Genomic DNA, 12,548 nt, shown 5'->3' on the forward strand with positions numbered 1-12,548 from the left:
ATCACCATTCCCAAGTCACACCGGGTTTTGGGCAGGAGGCTCCAGCTTCCATGTCATGGGGGCGACGCACCAACTCCCTTCCTCCACACCTCTGAAGCATGGACTCACTCCAGCTTTGCGGAAAGTGATAAAAACCTGGCTGTTTAAATAACGGTGCCACTCTGAGGTGAGCATTCAATTAGGATACTCTAACCGGTAACCACCCATGTCGGACTATATTATGCCTTTATGGCTCATTGTAACCCATGAAGTGTTCCTGAAACTAAGACTTTCTTGCAAGAGCGCCTCAATGAGGACTCCATGAGACAAACCAGACTGGTGCTAGTCAGTCTCTTTAACTGTCACCTGGCACCAAAGGCTTGTGTCCAATCACCCCTCTGCTTCCCCCCCCACCCCATCAGAATGTGTAGAAAAAGCGCTGCATCAAAATCCATAGTATTTATGTTAAACCATCTGTAAAGAGTGCATTTTAACAGTGGCATAGCCATGTAAATACAAAAATAATTGCTTTTGCCCGATTTTAAAAAGAACAAACGTAAGCTTAGAAGCATGCAGTTGCAAATTTAGTAAATAGCCTCCCGCGAAACAAACACAAAACAAGTGCATAGTGTGGTTCAACTAAGTTTATTCAAAACCGGTTTTATGCTACCAGAGCTGAAGCGGTTGAGGATTCACTGAAAGAAAAAGAAACAGTAGTTGGAATAAACCATGTCATGGATTTCACCTGCTTACAAGTTGAATAATAATTCGTAACTCGCAAACCATCAAGGCCAAACATGATGCATAATAAATAGTACGAAAAGCTCTTAAAATTAATCCTGAAATCGAAAATCATTCCTTTGGGGGAAATGTCGAGTGCCTATGAGAAATAATAGCTCATGCCATTCACTAAGTATGCAAGCTTATTTCCCAATACGTAGAACTGTAAGGCAAAAATCAGAAGTAACTGATAATTGGCAGAAACCGTTTTTTCGACAATACTCAGGAATGCTTGAAGGCCATTCCCAAAATTATGATTAGCAGCATTTTGATGGGACATGGAAGCCAACATTTGCAAAAAAATGTAGCATTCATACACTTCATACAATTATACAAAAATGGTGGCATAATACTCACTACTTCCAGTTTGGGGGAAGCACTCTCCTGGTCTTATAATAGCGAGCCAGCCTGTGAATTCTGCTTTCGATCAGAATGAGACGGAATTTAGCATCTTTATCCTGAAAGACAAAAGTACTGAAAATTAGAAACCACCAGCCAGATTCTCTTGTCTGTCAGTCGGGCTACGATTAAAAGGATGCTACCCGGCCCTCTCCTACAGCCGACTTCTTATTTAAGATTGCACAGAAGGATCCTAACAGCTGATACTGGCTCCTGCAGTACTACGTAAATGGCAAAATCTCCTGGATTTTGATGGCAACGTTTGGCATTGGATGGAACTGTGGATACATCATTTAACTACAAGACATATCCTGCCCATACGAGAACTTCAACTCATGGGAAGTTAATGTAAATAGTGATTAAAGGATTTTTTTTTAAAGTTTCAGATCGGTTTCTCCAAAAATGATAATTCCAAGATATAATTCAAATCACATGGTACCCGCAACAACATTGTACCTTGTTAAGTACCAGTTCCAGACTGCTCATCAGCAGCACATTACAGTGCTGTTCATCCAGAACTGTTATGTACACTAGCTGTTAATAAAATGATTCTGCACCATAAAAAAACGCCACAAGAGTCGACACTGCGGCAGAGGTCGGTCAAATCTGAAGATATCCTTTTATCACACCTCTAAGACAGGGCAGTAGTGATAACAGGTTTTACGCTGTACCCAACTCGACTGAGCTAGTCAAACATCACTCCTTAAAATATTTAGTGGCATGTGTAATGAATCCCCAAACGCCACTTCTAGGGGGGAGCCCCTTCCCATGAGGGCAGGGAGGAGGATGCTACCCGATAGTTCTCCCCCCGCCCCCTTGGGGTGGTAGTCACGGGGGGGGGGGGGGGGAGTGGGAGGGAGGGAAAGACCCTATGGAATTAGTGCCAGGCTGGGAGAACACTTTCATATAGTCCACTTACACCTTCCTAAGCCACTCCGACCTACATTCTCTAGTGATGTTTTTTCGTCTGACTGCTAGCATAGAAAATACTGGGACATGGGTGCACGTCCCTTGAGGATTCCACTCTTCCTTCAAGTACTGGGACGGGACGAAGAAGAGCTGCAGAGCCATAGTGAAGGCCCTGCAGAACCAGAGGGAGAGGCCTGGTTGCCTCAAGCAAGGCATCCAGCTACTGGCAATTAAAAGGAAAGGACAATACTGTCAGACCCCCCCAGGAGGAACAGGTAAGCTTGAAGCAGAGACCAGGAGTGCAGAGGCCGGGACGTGTCCCCGCAGGCTAATGTGTCCCCAATAGCTCTGCTGTGGTCGGACCAAGGAAGAGAAGGACAGCCAGCTGACCCTGGGAACTGGGCATGTGGATAGCCAGAAACTCACAAGAGCAGCTGAGCAGAGTTTAAATGGCCCAAATGGGTTAATACAAAATTGTGTTAAAATAACCCCATTGAAGCAATAGTACCGGTAATCAGTAACAGATGGCAATATTGTTTGACTATTTGATGAGGATTAGCAAAAAATAACTGTTTGGAAAGGGGTATTAAGGGGTGGGAAGATGTACCTCAATTTGAACTCGCCACTGGTAGGTGATAACGGAATATTGGCGAGTAGGAAATTGAGTCGCATGCATGGGGAGAATTTTGGCGGCAAGTTACTTTATGCCTGGTTAGTAGTAGCTCGCAAGTTGCCATTTATGCTTAGAGCATGATGCAATGAAAAATGCAATTTAATGTGCATACCAGACCACAGGACAGCCCCATCAATTCCAGCACAAGTGCAGCGATGAGGAAAGATGGGCGAGTGGCCGCCCTAAAGTATGCATGACAAAAACTAGACACGTTCACTCAAAATAAAAGTATTTTTTTTATTAAACCACCGTTAAGGGGTAAGCACTAAAAATTCTTCTAATTTCTCTAGATAGGATCATGTTACCAAATATTTTGTAGTTGTATTTTATCATGCAATACCTTGCGGTTTCTCTCAAGATGTTTGCGAACAGCAACAGCCTTCTTGATCAAGTGATACAAATCTTCAGGAAGGTCTGGGGCAAGACCTTTGGATTTGAGTATTCGCAGGATTTTGTTGCCAGTAACAAAGCGAACCTGAGCAACACCATGGGAATCCCTCAGAATTACACCTAGGGAAGAAAAAAAAATGTAAGGCCTAAAACCCAACTACGGTTTGTTAACAGAAGGCATCAGCTCAACGGGAGTTTACATCAGCAGATCTAGTCCTGATCCAAAGGAGATCTGCTGATGCGAACTCCGGTGATAAACCTGAACGCTGTGTGCACTGCTTGCCACCCAGCCAGCCCCCATCTCCCGGCAGAACCCCATTCACAAAAGGAAACGGGCATGCTGACCAACAATTGGAGAAAATATGACAAACCTACTCATAGCTCAGGTTAAGTTCGGCTTCTTAAGAAGTCATTTTCCCTTTCAACTTCATGCACTTCGCCAAATAAAATATTCCAAATACTAAACTCCTCCCCGCACCCAGTTTCATTACTTGAATTACTACTTAGTACAACACACATGGAGAAACAGCAGTAAACGTTGTGTGCGGAAACAAATAATAAATCACTCACCTATTTGAGATGGAGTCAGGCCCTTTTTTGCCAGCTTGAAAATCTGTTCTTTGACATCATCGGAAGTAAGTTTCAACCACTACAAAAACAAATTTACAAAATGACGTGCAATGTGCAAGACATAATCAAGAACTCTTGAAAACACGATTATAGGAACTTGGGCAAAACTAGCCGAACAGTTATGGTTAGGACAACCATACGCAGAGTGAAGTTCACTGTATGCAACGAGGTCTGGTGTAACGGGTGACATGGTCAAAGCACTATGGCTGGTAGTGGACAAAACCAACGTCTCCTTCATGCATGAGAAAGTGTACGTTAATCACTTAAAACTTTTGTACACCGATCAAACTCTGCCCAGCACCATATAGGACATCAGTCTTTCAATCAGTTGGTGTTCCCAGTGCCTAGTAATCATGTCACATCGCCTTCCCCACACTTATACGTGTTAGCACCATCATTGCAATACACGTTATATCTGAACATTACATAATATCAACCATTTGCTCAAAGGGGGATGGGGGGGCTGAGGGTGTTCTCTACGTCACAGCGAGCAGCTCTACTGGTTCCAAAGAGTAAAGCTCCACTTTAGAACATATCACTGTGGTGCGTTGTAAGTATACCAACTAAACCACAGTGATTTAACATTAGATACTTAAAGCCTCTACAATATACCTATCAAACACGGCCAACACCCTCAAACAATGCTACCTTTGGACAGACCCCCACGCACAGTACCCAAGAAATGCACGATCCGTCATAGCGCCACCGTAATTGTCCCAACCCTCCCTTAAAATCTAATCGTTTCAACATATTCTGGCTTTCTGCTACATTGCCACCTGCCATTGATTCTTCCAATTATAACCAAGATTCAATTCTATGTGACTTTGAAAACAGTTGCTGCGCCTAGAAGCAGCAAGGTTATTCAACTGAATAGCATGCTTGGAACGTGAAACTACATACGAGTGCGTGGGAGTCAGAAGGTTCAGCTTAAAAACTGCTCCCAGTAATGGTGCGACAGCTTTGTAGACCTTCAAACAACTTCAGGGGGAAATATATAACGAGTAAACTCCCAATTGTGTTATTTTGCACAGCCATTGCTTAGCTCCTCGCGTGTATGCTTTTCAGGCTAATAAAGACATGCCATTTCGTCGGCCCAACCCACCCCCCTCCGGTTATGAATACAAATAACTAGTGGGTTCAGTCCATATTTATGTGTAAACAATGTTTGAAAAAATTACTTTGAGCCCAATTGTGATATCTGCGACACAAATTCCCAGAAGCCAAACCAATCAGGCCCACTGTTCCTTACTCAAATTATGGCCATTCATTCGACACGGTAGATGCCATTGCCCCTAAATGATATGAGCATACTGTGAATCCACTACCAACTAGCCAGGAAAGACTACTGAATAACTAATTATAGTAATCCAGTAATTTAATTAGAATCCTTGGACTGTAACTGCACTTTGCGCCCCCCCCAACCCACCTTATGAACTTTGCCATTTGTTATGTATACACTTTTTGGGATGTAATTTGATCGTTTTGTTTAATTGAATTTGTGATGGGTTCCACGTGAGCAGCATCACAAATTACTCATGGCGATCAGGCTCCACGCTGCCTAAATTGAGCCAAGAACTGATAATGTCCCGAGTGGTGCCAAATATAGTAGCTTGATGAAATGAAATGCTAAATTTACCTGCAACATCCACTGTAACATTACCCATTCTAGCTTTTAAAAAGCTGGATAACAGGAACAACGCTCCAGGAGGCTTAGTTGTAATTTTTTATTTGCAGACCCACAGGTATCAGGGCGCAGAGCATAAGATAATTCAAAGCTTAGTTACACAAAAACGTACAGAAATAACCAGTTAATCCTACACTCAGCACTATTACTATTAACCTGCTTGTTTTAATATCCAGCCCAATAGGGTCCCCCAATGGTGTCAGAACAATATTTGCTGTGTACCGCACGTGAACAGAACCTAACACATGGCAACATGGGAGTTATGCTCCAAGAATGTCATTTGTGTAACTGCAGACGGAAAGCCTCTCAATCTATACACGGACAGCTGCAATGGCGCGCCTTCAATACACCTCCCCTCCATAGAGGCCACTCACTTTTCATACAACTCAGGGAAAGTTTAACAATGTTAACACCACGACTACAAGAATAAGCGTTCATTACTTACAGTTGGCACACTTCGTCTGTATGGAAGCGCAGACTGGGACAGGCCCTTTCTGTAAGCAAAAAGACAGTGACAACGATGTAGTTACATTGACGCGTGAGAGGAGTTTTTTTTTTTATTAACGTAGAATGAGAGAAAGGAGCCACTTCTTCAGTTATGTTCTAGACTTTTGGAATGTATAGAGCGACCCTCCCCCGAATTACGAACGGAAGGACACAAGAGCGCCGGAAAGTTAAATAAAACAAGGCGTAGCCAAGGAAAATTCCAGAGATCTCTGACGGTGCAAAACGTCGAGGTCGGTGACTATGCAGGAGAGTTTAGACGGGCGCCTTGGAAAAGCGTAAGCTGTCCGTGCATGGAGAACGGTGGTCAGCATATTCATAGTCGCAGTGCACATGATATCGGCACTCCCGAGGAGTCGCAATATAACACGGCAAACCCTTGTCTCGAAGAGTTGCTGATGATGCCCTACCGCTCTTTCTGGGTACATTCACAACGTTCACGCCCCGCTTACCCGGGAGCATGCATGCGACCCATGATGGCGGCGGGAGGAAAAGAGAGACCGCAGAAACTTCGCCGGATGAACACTCGCTGGAACGGAAGTGACGGTTCACGCACACGCAATGTACGCAGTACGCACAACCTGTGGAGGATTCTCGCCGGCAACGTTACTGCCGAGACACCGCAGGCTCCCATTGGCCCAGACAGCGACGGTTTCTATTGGCGGTGGATGTGACAGCTGGCAAAGGGCATGCCCCCAGGCGGGAACCTTTGAATGTGTGAAAACGAAGAAACAACTGTGAGATGTGGGAAAAAAGGGTGATGCTGCAGTATTTGCAACGCGAAAGCTGCAGTGCTCGTTAATGAAATCAGCACGTCTTTAATAGTCCATGCTTTCCATTATCCAAGTTGCAGCTTTGCAGGCATGAAAAGCCACCCCTGTTTTAACGACAAAGCTGCATTTTTTTAAACTAACAAAATACCTAAAAATGACACCGTCTGTTCTAGGTATGTTCTATTTATTTACCTCCACTGCTTTCTTAGTGTCCACCATCAGCCCCACTGTGTCTCATACTCGCATGATCACTCACATTCCAGCCTCCACCACGTAACGTGTGAGGATGCAACACATCTCCCTCCTCACACACAGCTATAGTTTGTCTGGTAGGTGTGGCCCGGGCCGGTCTTACAACAGATTGCTCCCCAGGCGGGAAGCATCGTTGGCACCCCCAGTGCTTAAAGTGGGCCGGGGCCTGCCGGGGCCGGGCCCCACATTCTCCAAAAAGTGGGACTGAGCCGGGGCCCTGCCGGGGCCCCCGTCCTACCGCAACATTGGCGGGATGCATTATCCCGTCGCGGCCGCAGCCGCGACGGGAGATGCGCCTGCAATGAAGTCAGGCAAGCTGACAGAAGTAGCAGCCAGCCACAGCGACGCTGTGACTGGCTGCCACTTCCGTCAGTCATAGTAACTGCATCTGGTGACCCCTCGCGCGAGAGGTCACCAGAGGCAGTTACTGTCCCTTTGTTTCCCCAGGTCGCCGAGGCATCTTTAACCCTCGGCGAACCTGGGGATTCCTCGACATATTTCGAGGTTTATAAAAGATGGTTTTGAAAGTATACATTTCAAGCCATCTTTTATAAAGCTTTGCCGACAGACAATTTTGTCCCTAGTCAAAGCTTTATAAAAGATGGCTTGAATTGTGTACTTTCAAAGCCATCTTTTATAAACCTGAAATGTTTAAAAAAGATGGCCTGAAAACTAGGCAAACCGTAGGGTATGCACACAAATATATATAAATGGTATATATTTGTGTGCGTACCTTACTATGGTTTGTGTACTTTGCAAGGCATCTTTTATAAACATAGAAATATGTTACATATTTCTATGTTTAGAAAAGATGCCTTGCATAGTACACAAACCATAGTAAGGTACGCACACAAATATATAACATTTATATATATTTGTATACCTTACGATTTGCGTACTTTTTAGGCCACGCCCCTCCCACAAGCCACGCCCCCAAATGAGGGCCCCACCTCGATTTCTTACCCCACTTAAAGCCTGGACGCCCCGACCTGTGATCTCATGCATGTGTCATGTGCTGAGCAGCGGGAGTGGGGACTATGAGTTAACAAAATTGTCAATGCTGGCATCTGCTGAATTTCATGAACCTCAGAAAACAGCAATAAGAGGGTCAAACCCGAACAGGCCTGGTTATGTTAGTCTGCTTTTGCTCTTCATTTTTAGTAACAATGACCAGTTTGCTGCTGTGACTCAGGTCAGAGAATCAGCAATTTCAGATCTACACTAATGTCATTCGTATGACCTCAAACATTTAGCTACTCTTAAAAGGTGATGAACTGTTCTTGAACAGTGTTACTAAAACCTCCAAGAACAAGCACCAGCAACATACCCACCGATAGCTGTACAAGCCCGTCTATCTCAGCATTAAAATACATGCATTTATGCAATATGTATTTGATGTATTGCATCAAATATTTCACGGGAAGTTAAATATATTTAGGAGGGACACACGTAAAAAATATCACTACTTCATGTGAGTGGTAAAGTCTACTTTAAACATATGCAGAGAGTTAACATGCATGTACAATTCAACATAGCTCCCACTGTTAATGTTGGAGAGGTGACGTTCTAAAATTATGACATTACAATGTGGACTTTACATTGAAACACACTGCATTGCATTACCGCGGCAGAGAAATGACAGTTCGAGTATTGGGGTTTGTTTCGCTCATACTTGTGAACTCTCAAAATTCTTAAATGTTTCCTTCGTGATCACCCATTTTATCTCCCTACAGCACCATGAAACTGTAAGACCGCAAAGAAAAACGATGTCTACCATCCCAACATAAAAACGAAAACAATCAAATTCTTAAAGGGTGGAAGATGACCTTTCTTGGGACTCGTTAAGTTTACTTTTTGCAAATTACTAGTCGCGTGCTGCTTGAATAACAGCGGCCCTTGCACATTGTGCAGTGTATAGACAAATTTCATTTCAAGGGACTTGGAGTACTGCATGTATCAGGGGAAGCATCTCCAGTGTACCCCAAGCGTAATGCGCTTTGCCCTCCACCCTCACCCCCCAGCCTTGCAGCCCTGCACTTTTTCACATTCTCTATTATGGTAAAGAACGTTGTCCCGAGCTTGGGAGAGAAATGGACTATGCAGAAGGAACTGCCTCCCCAGGGTGTGCTTAGCTGCTGGTGTATCAAATGCAGAAGCGGGTGGCATCAAGAGCCCCACGCTCTGAAACATCTTTTGCGCACTTGTTGGTCACACGACAAAGTGTGAGCAGGTGATTCCCCAACACTTGAACCATTCTTTAGAGAACTGGCTTTGATTAATGGGGCGTTAGCTAGTCATGGCCATTTCCCAGCGTTTGTGTTAAAGGAGATCGGAATCTGCACTGTTCAGGGTATTTTAAAGGCCATGAATTGATGCTACAGCATGTCACCCCCAATGGAACAAAGAAAGTGAAGCATGCATTCTTCAAGTCTGGGTATTTGCATTATACGGAAGACGGGCCAACTGCCCACAGAGACTGTCTCTACTGTAGCTGCTGAGTCGCTTTCCCAAGCCAGCTGCTGTGCAGACTTCGCTCAGCTTTTGGTCCAGCGCCTGCATCCATCCTTCACACCATCATTCACAAGGCGTGTTCGTGTAGGTGTTTGTTTATCTCGTTAGACTAGCATGATTGCTATTCGAAACAAAAGAAGCACAACGACAAAGAAGAGTATAAGACAAGTCTGAGCGAACAGTGAAATGTATGAAACTCTTGCACTAAAATAAAGTCAGCAGTGCATGCCCAGAAAAGAGGGAACGACGAACCATATGCTTGGGAGTGGGAACTTGGGGGGCGTAGTAACCCCCAAACCGGCCCAAGCGTGGTACCGGCCCCCAGGGCCTCACCCTCAAAGTGATTTTGGCCCGGCCAATGGACCGACCAATCCAACCCCGCTGGAACATGCAACTGTCTAAGATCTGTTGATGGTGACACTATGCCCAGGTCTTCCGAGAACCGGCCTTTTGATCTCCTGAGGAGAGTCCACCACCAATGCTCGCTTCCTTTTTCATGACTACTTGAGCCTTGACAAAAGAGTCTAGCTTTGTGGCCTCCAGAAGCTGTTCTTGGTTGGCCCAGTCATCTCCGCAATACCATTTTATAAGAAATAAAATGCCTATGCAGCAATAGGCCTCACCTGCGAGGGAGGAAGCAGGAGGAAAGAAGTGTGCTTGCCTCGGCAGGCTGTAGTTACTGCCAGGTTTCCTGAAACAAGGCCAATCAGCGAGGGCAGGATGCAGCAACTGTTTGTATTTGCTGATTCTGCTGCTGCTTGGCAGTGTGTGCTTGTGATGGGAACAACTTCAGGATTTAGTGACCCACTCGCTCCTCTTTTCTGTAATAGCCGGGGCAGACAACACCAGCCAGCCCCAATCGATCCACACTTCAGTGTCAGTGCGTGCCCATAGCCTGGAGGAGGGCACACCACACGTGCGGCCATGGGCCTGGCTGGCGCCAGCAGCGCCTGCGCCACCCGGGGCTGGGGGAAGGTAATAAAGCAACAAATGTTGCTAATTTATTTGCCAATTGCCCTGCATTGCCTGAGGGCCGAGGCCAGGCCTGTTTCTTTGCCCGGACGAGCCGGGCAAGTGCCCGGGGCGCAATAGCCCCGGGAGACGCAATTGCCCCAGTGCCTGGAGCCTCTGGAGGAGATGGAATTCCCTAGTTTGTGGGGCAGCACATTGACGTGGGGAAAGTTCCGCAGGTCAGGTGCTGGCGCTGCCCCTTCCGACTGTAATGTCACGTAGTACAAAAGTACTACGTGACATTACAGAAGTGAGAGGCTCCCTCTGACCACTTTAGCGCCACTTGGAGTGGGGGCATAAGCACACCAATAAAAACACTTTAGGTCCCCCTGCAGCTAAGACCAGCCCCTTCCATCACAATGCTGGCAGGAAACTGCTAATGGTGGCCCATTAGTCACTAACTGGTTTCGTGCTGGCATTAGGATGGGAGGGGAGGTGCAGTGGGCCGTGGGGAGTGTGCGTGCCTTGCAGGGACGCACCATGGGCCCCGACACAGTACAAACGGAGACCCGTTTGGGCCTATGGTGCGTCCCTGCAAGCCCAGAAAATGGCCAAAATAATAATTTAAAGCAGCGCTATTTCTTTCATGCCGCTTCTTTTCCAAACTATATATCAATTACACTTTAAACCACTTCCATGGCACTGGTGATGAGTTACTTCACTATGCGGAGAATAGTTTTGACCAGTGTTGCTGAGTAAATATTCTTTAAGCTACGAACCGGTTTATTTATTTATTTATGCAATGTTTGTCGGGCACATGGAGACAGATAATTTATTTATTTATACAATGTGTGTTGAATACCTGTATCCAAAATATTTGGGCTCCTGGTGTGGACCATATTCTGCCCAGGAGGGCTACTCATGAAACACAAATACAATTGAATAGGTTGAGAGGAATTCCCTTTGGTACTGCCGCTTTCTCCTATGGTCGTAGACCGAAAAATATCCACAGTATGTAGTACCCGGACAGGGTAATTGCTTGTTTTTATATATAATTATACAAAATACACTACTCAAAATGACACATAATTTCTCATAATCATACAGGATATCATGCACAAGAACAAAAGCATCAATAATGATTAATCCATTTTCTTGTGTACTGGAGCAGAAAATAAAGCCTTCACTGTCATGGCTTGATGGACAGTGTCATACATAGAACTATTGAACATTTTACAAAAATATTGACAACAAAAATGACAAAGTTCATTCCGAAAATAGTGACAATACACTGTGATTTAAAAATAAAAATAAAAAAAATAAAGGTGCGTCTACACCAGGTGTTTCAGCCGTCTATGTGGGCTAAATGAGCCTCATGTCTAACACGGCCTTCATCAGGACGGGGGACTGTATGAGAGTAGTTCATGGAGTGCTGTGGATAAGGAAAAAAAGGAGAATTTTTAGCGGAGTACTAAGAGAAAAATTAGCTAATTAGTAGATAACAAACTGTGCCATGGGACAGGTATCATGGAGAAAAACAGCTTACCTATGGAGGAGATTCACCACAGGCACTCATGTGGGAGGCCGTCTCAAGTAGGGGTCCCAAAAGTGAGCTCCTAATTATCTGAAAAAAGGAGCAAGGGGGAATTGTAACTATTTACTCATCCCGGGCCAACCCAAGAGCGGCAAAATGTATATATACAGAACAAGTTTGGCGAGTGTGACAGCTTACATCAAAACGGGTGCTGCAGCGCAGGGCTCTAGATTGTAACTCACGTAGGAGAATATCCTGGAAAAGGGGAAGGTTGTTAGCTGCTAGAGTTATACTTTTACGCCCAGCGCACGGAGCGATCCGCGTGCGTGAAATACCTATTAATGGTAGGCTCGGGCAGTGTGTGTCCGCCGCGTCTGGCGCGCGAGGAGCTGCAAAGTTGTGCAGAAAACGCTGAGTCACTCGTGATCCAAACGACGTGGCGTTGCCGAAGCCGTTGTCAAGGAACTTGAGTGTTTATATGGGCAGCCATGTTGAAAACATCACTCCAAATCGTAGCAGTTACAACAAAAGGCCCCCGGGGCCCAGCGGGACTCAAAATAGATTAATAAACAATTATGG

At 45.3% G+C, this 12,548-nt stretch overlaps 1 protein-coding gene across 1 annotated transcript; it reads right to left on the reverse strand.

The window, feature by feature from the left end:
* Positions 1–608: 608 nt before the first annotated feature.
* On the reverse strand, positions 609–6,542 carry RPS13 (ribosomal protein S13). Its single transcript, XM_069623771.1, has 6 exons — positions 6,401–6,542; positions 5,890–5,938; positions 3,701–3,779; positions 3,081–3,250; positions 1,117–1,217; positions 609–674 (listed from the first exon to the last, which is right to left on the reverse strand). The coding sequence occupies exons 1-6, from the start codon at positions 6,421–6,423 to the stop codon at positions 641–643; spliced, it is 456 nt and encodes a 151-aa protein (XP_069479872.1). The 5' UTR covers positions 6,424–6,542; the 3' UTR covers positions 609–640.
* Positions 6,543–12,548: the final 6,006 nt, after the last annotated feature.

The sequence above is a fragment of the Ambystoma mexicanum genome, chromosome 11 (genome assembly GCF_040938575.1).
Source record: "Ambystoma mexicanum isolate Mex_15411 chromosome 11, UKY_AmexF1_1, whole genome shotgun sequence".
Taxonomy (NCBI): domain Eukaryota; kingdom Metazoa; phylum Chordata; class Amphibia; order Caudata; family Ambystomatidae; genus Ambystoma; species Ambystoma mexicanum.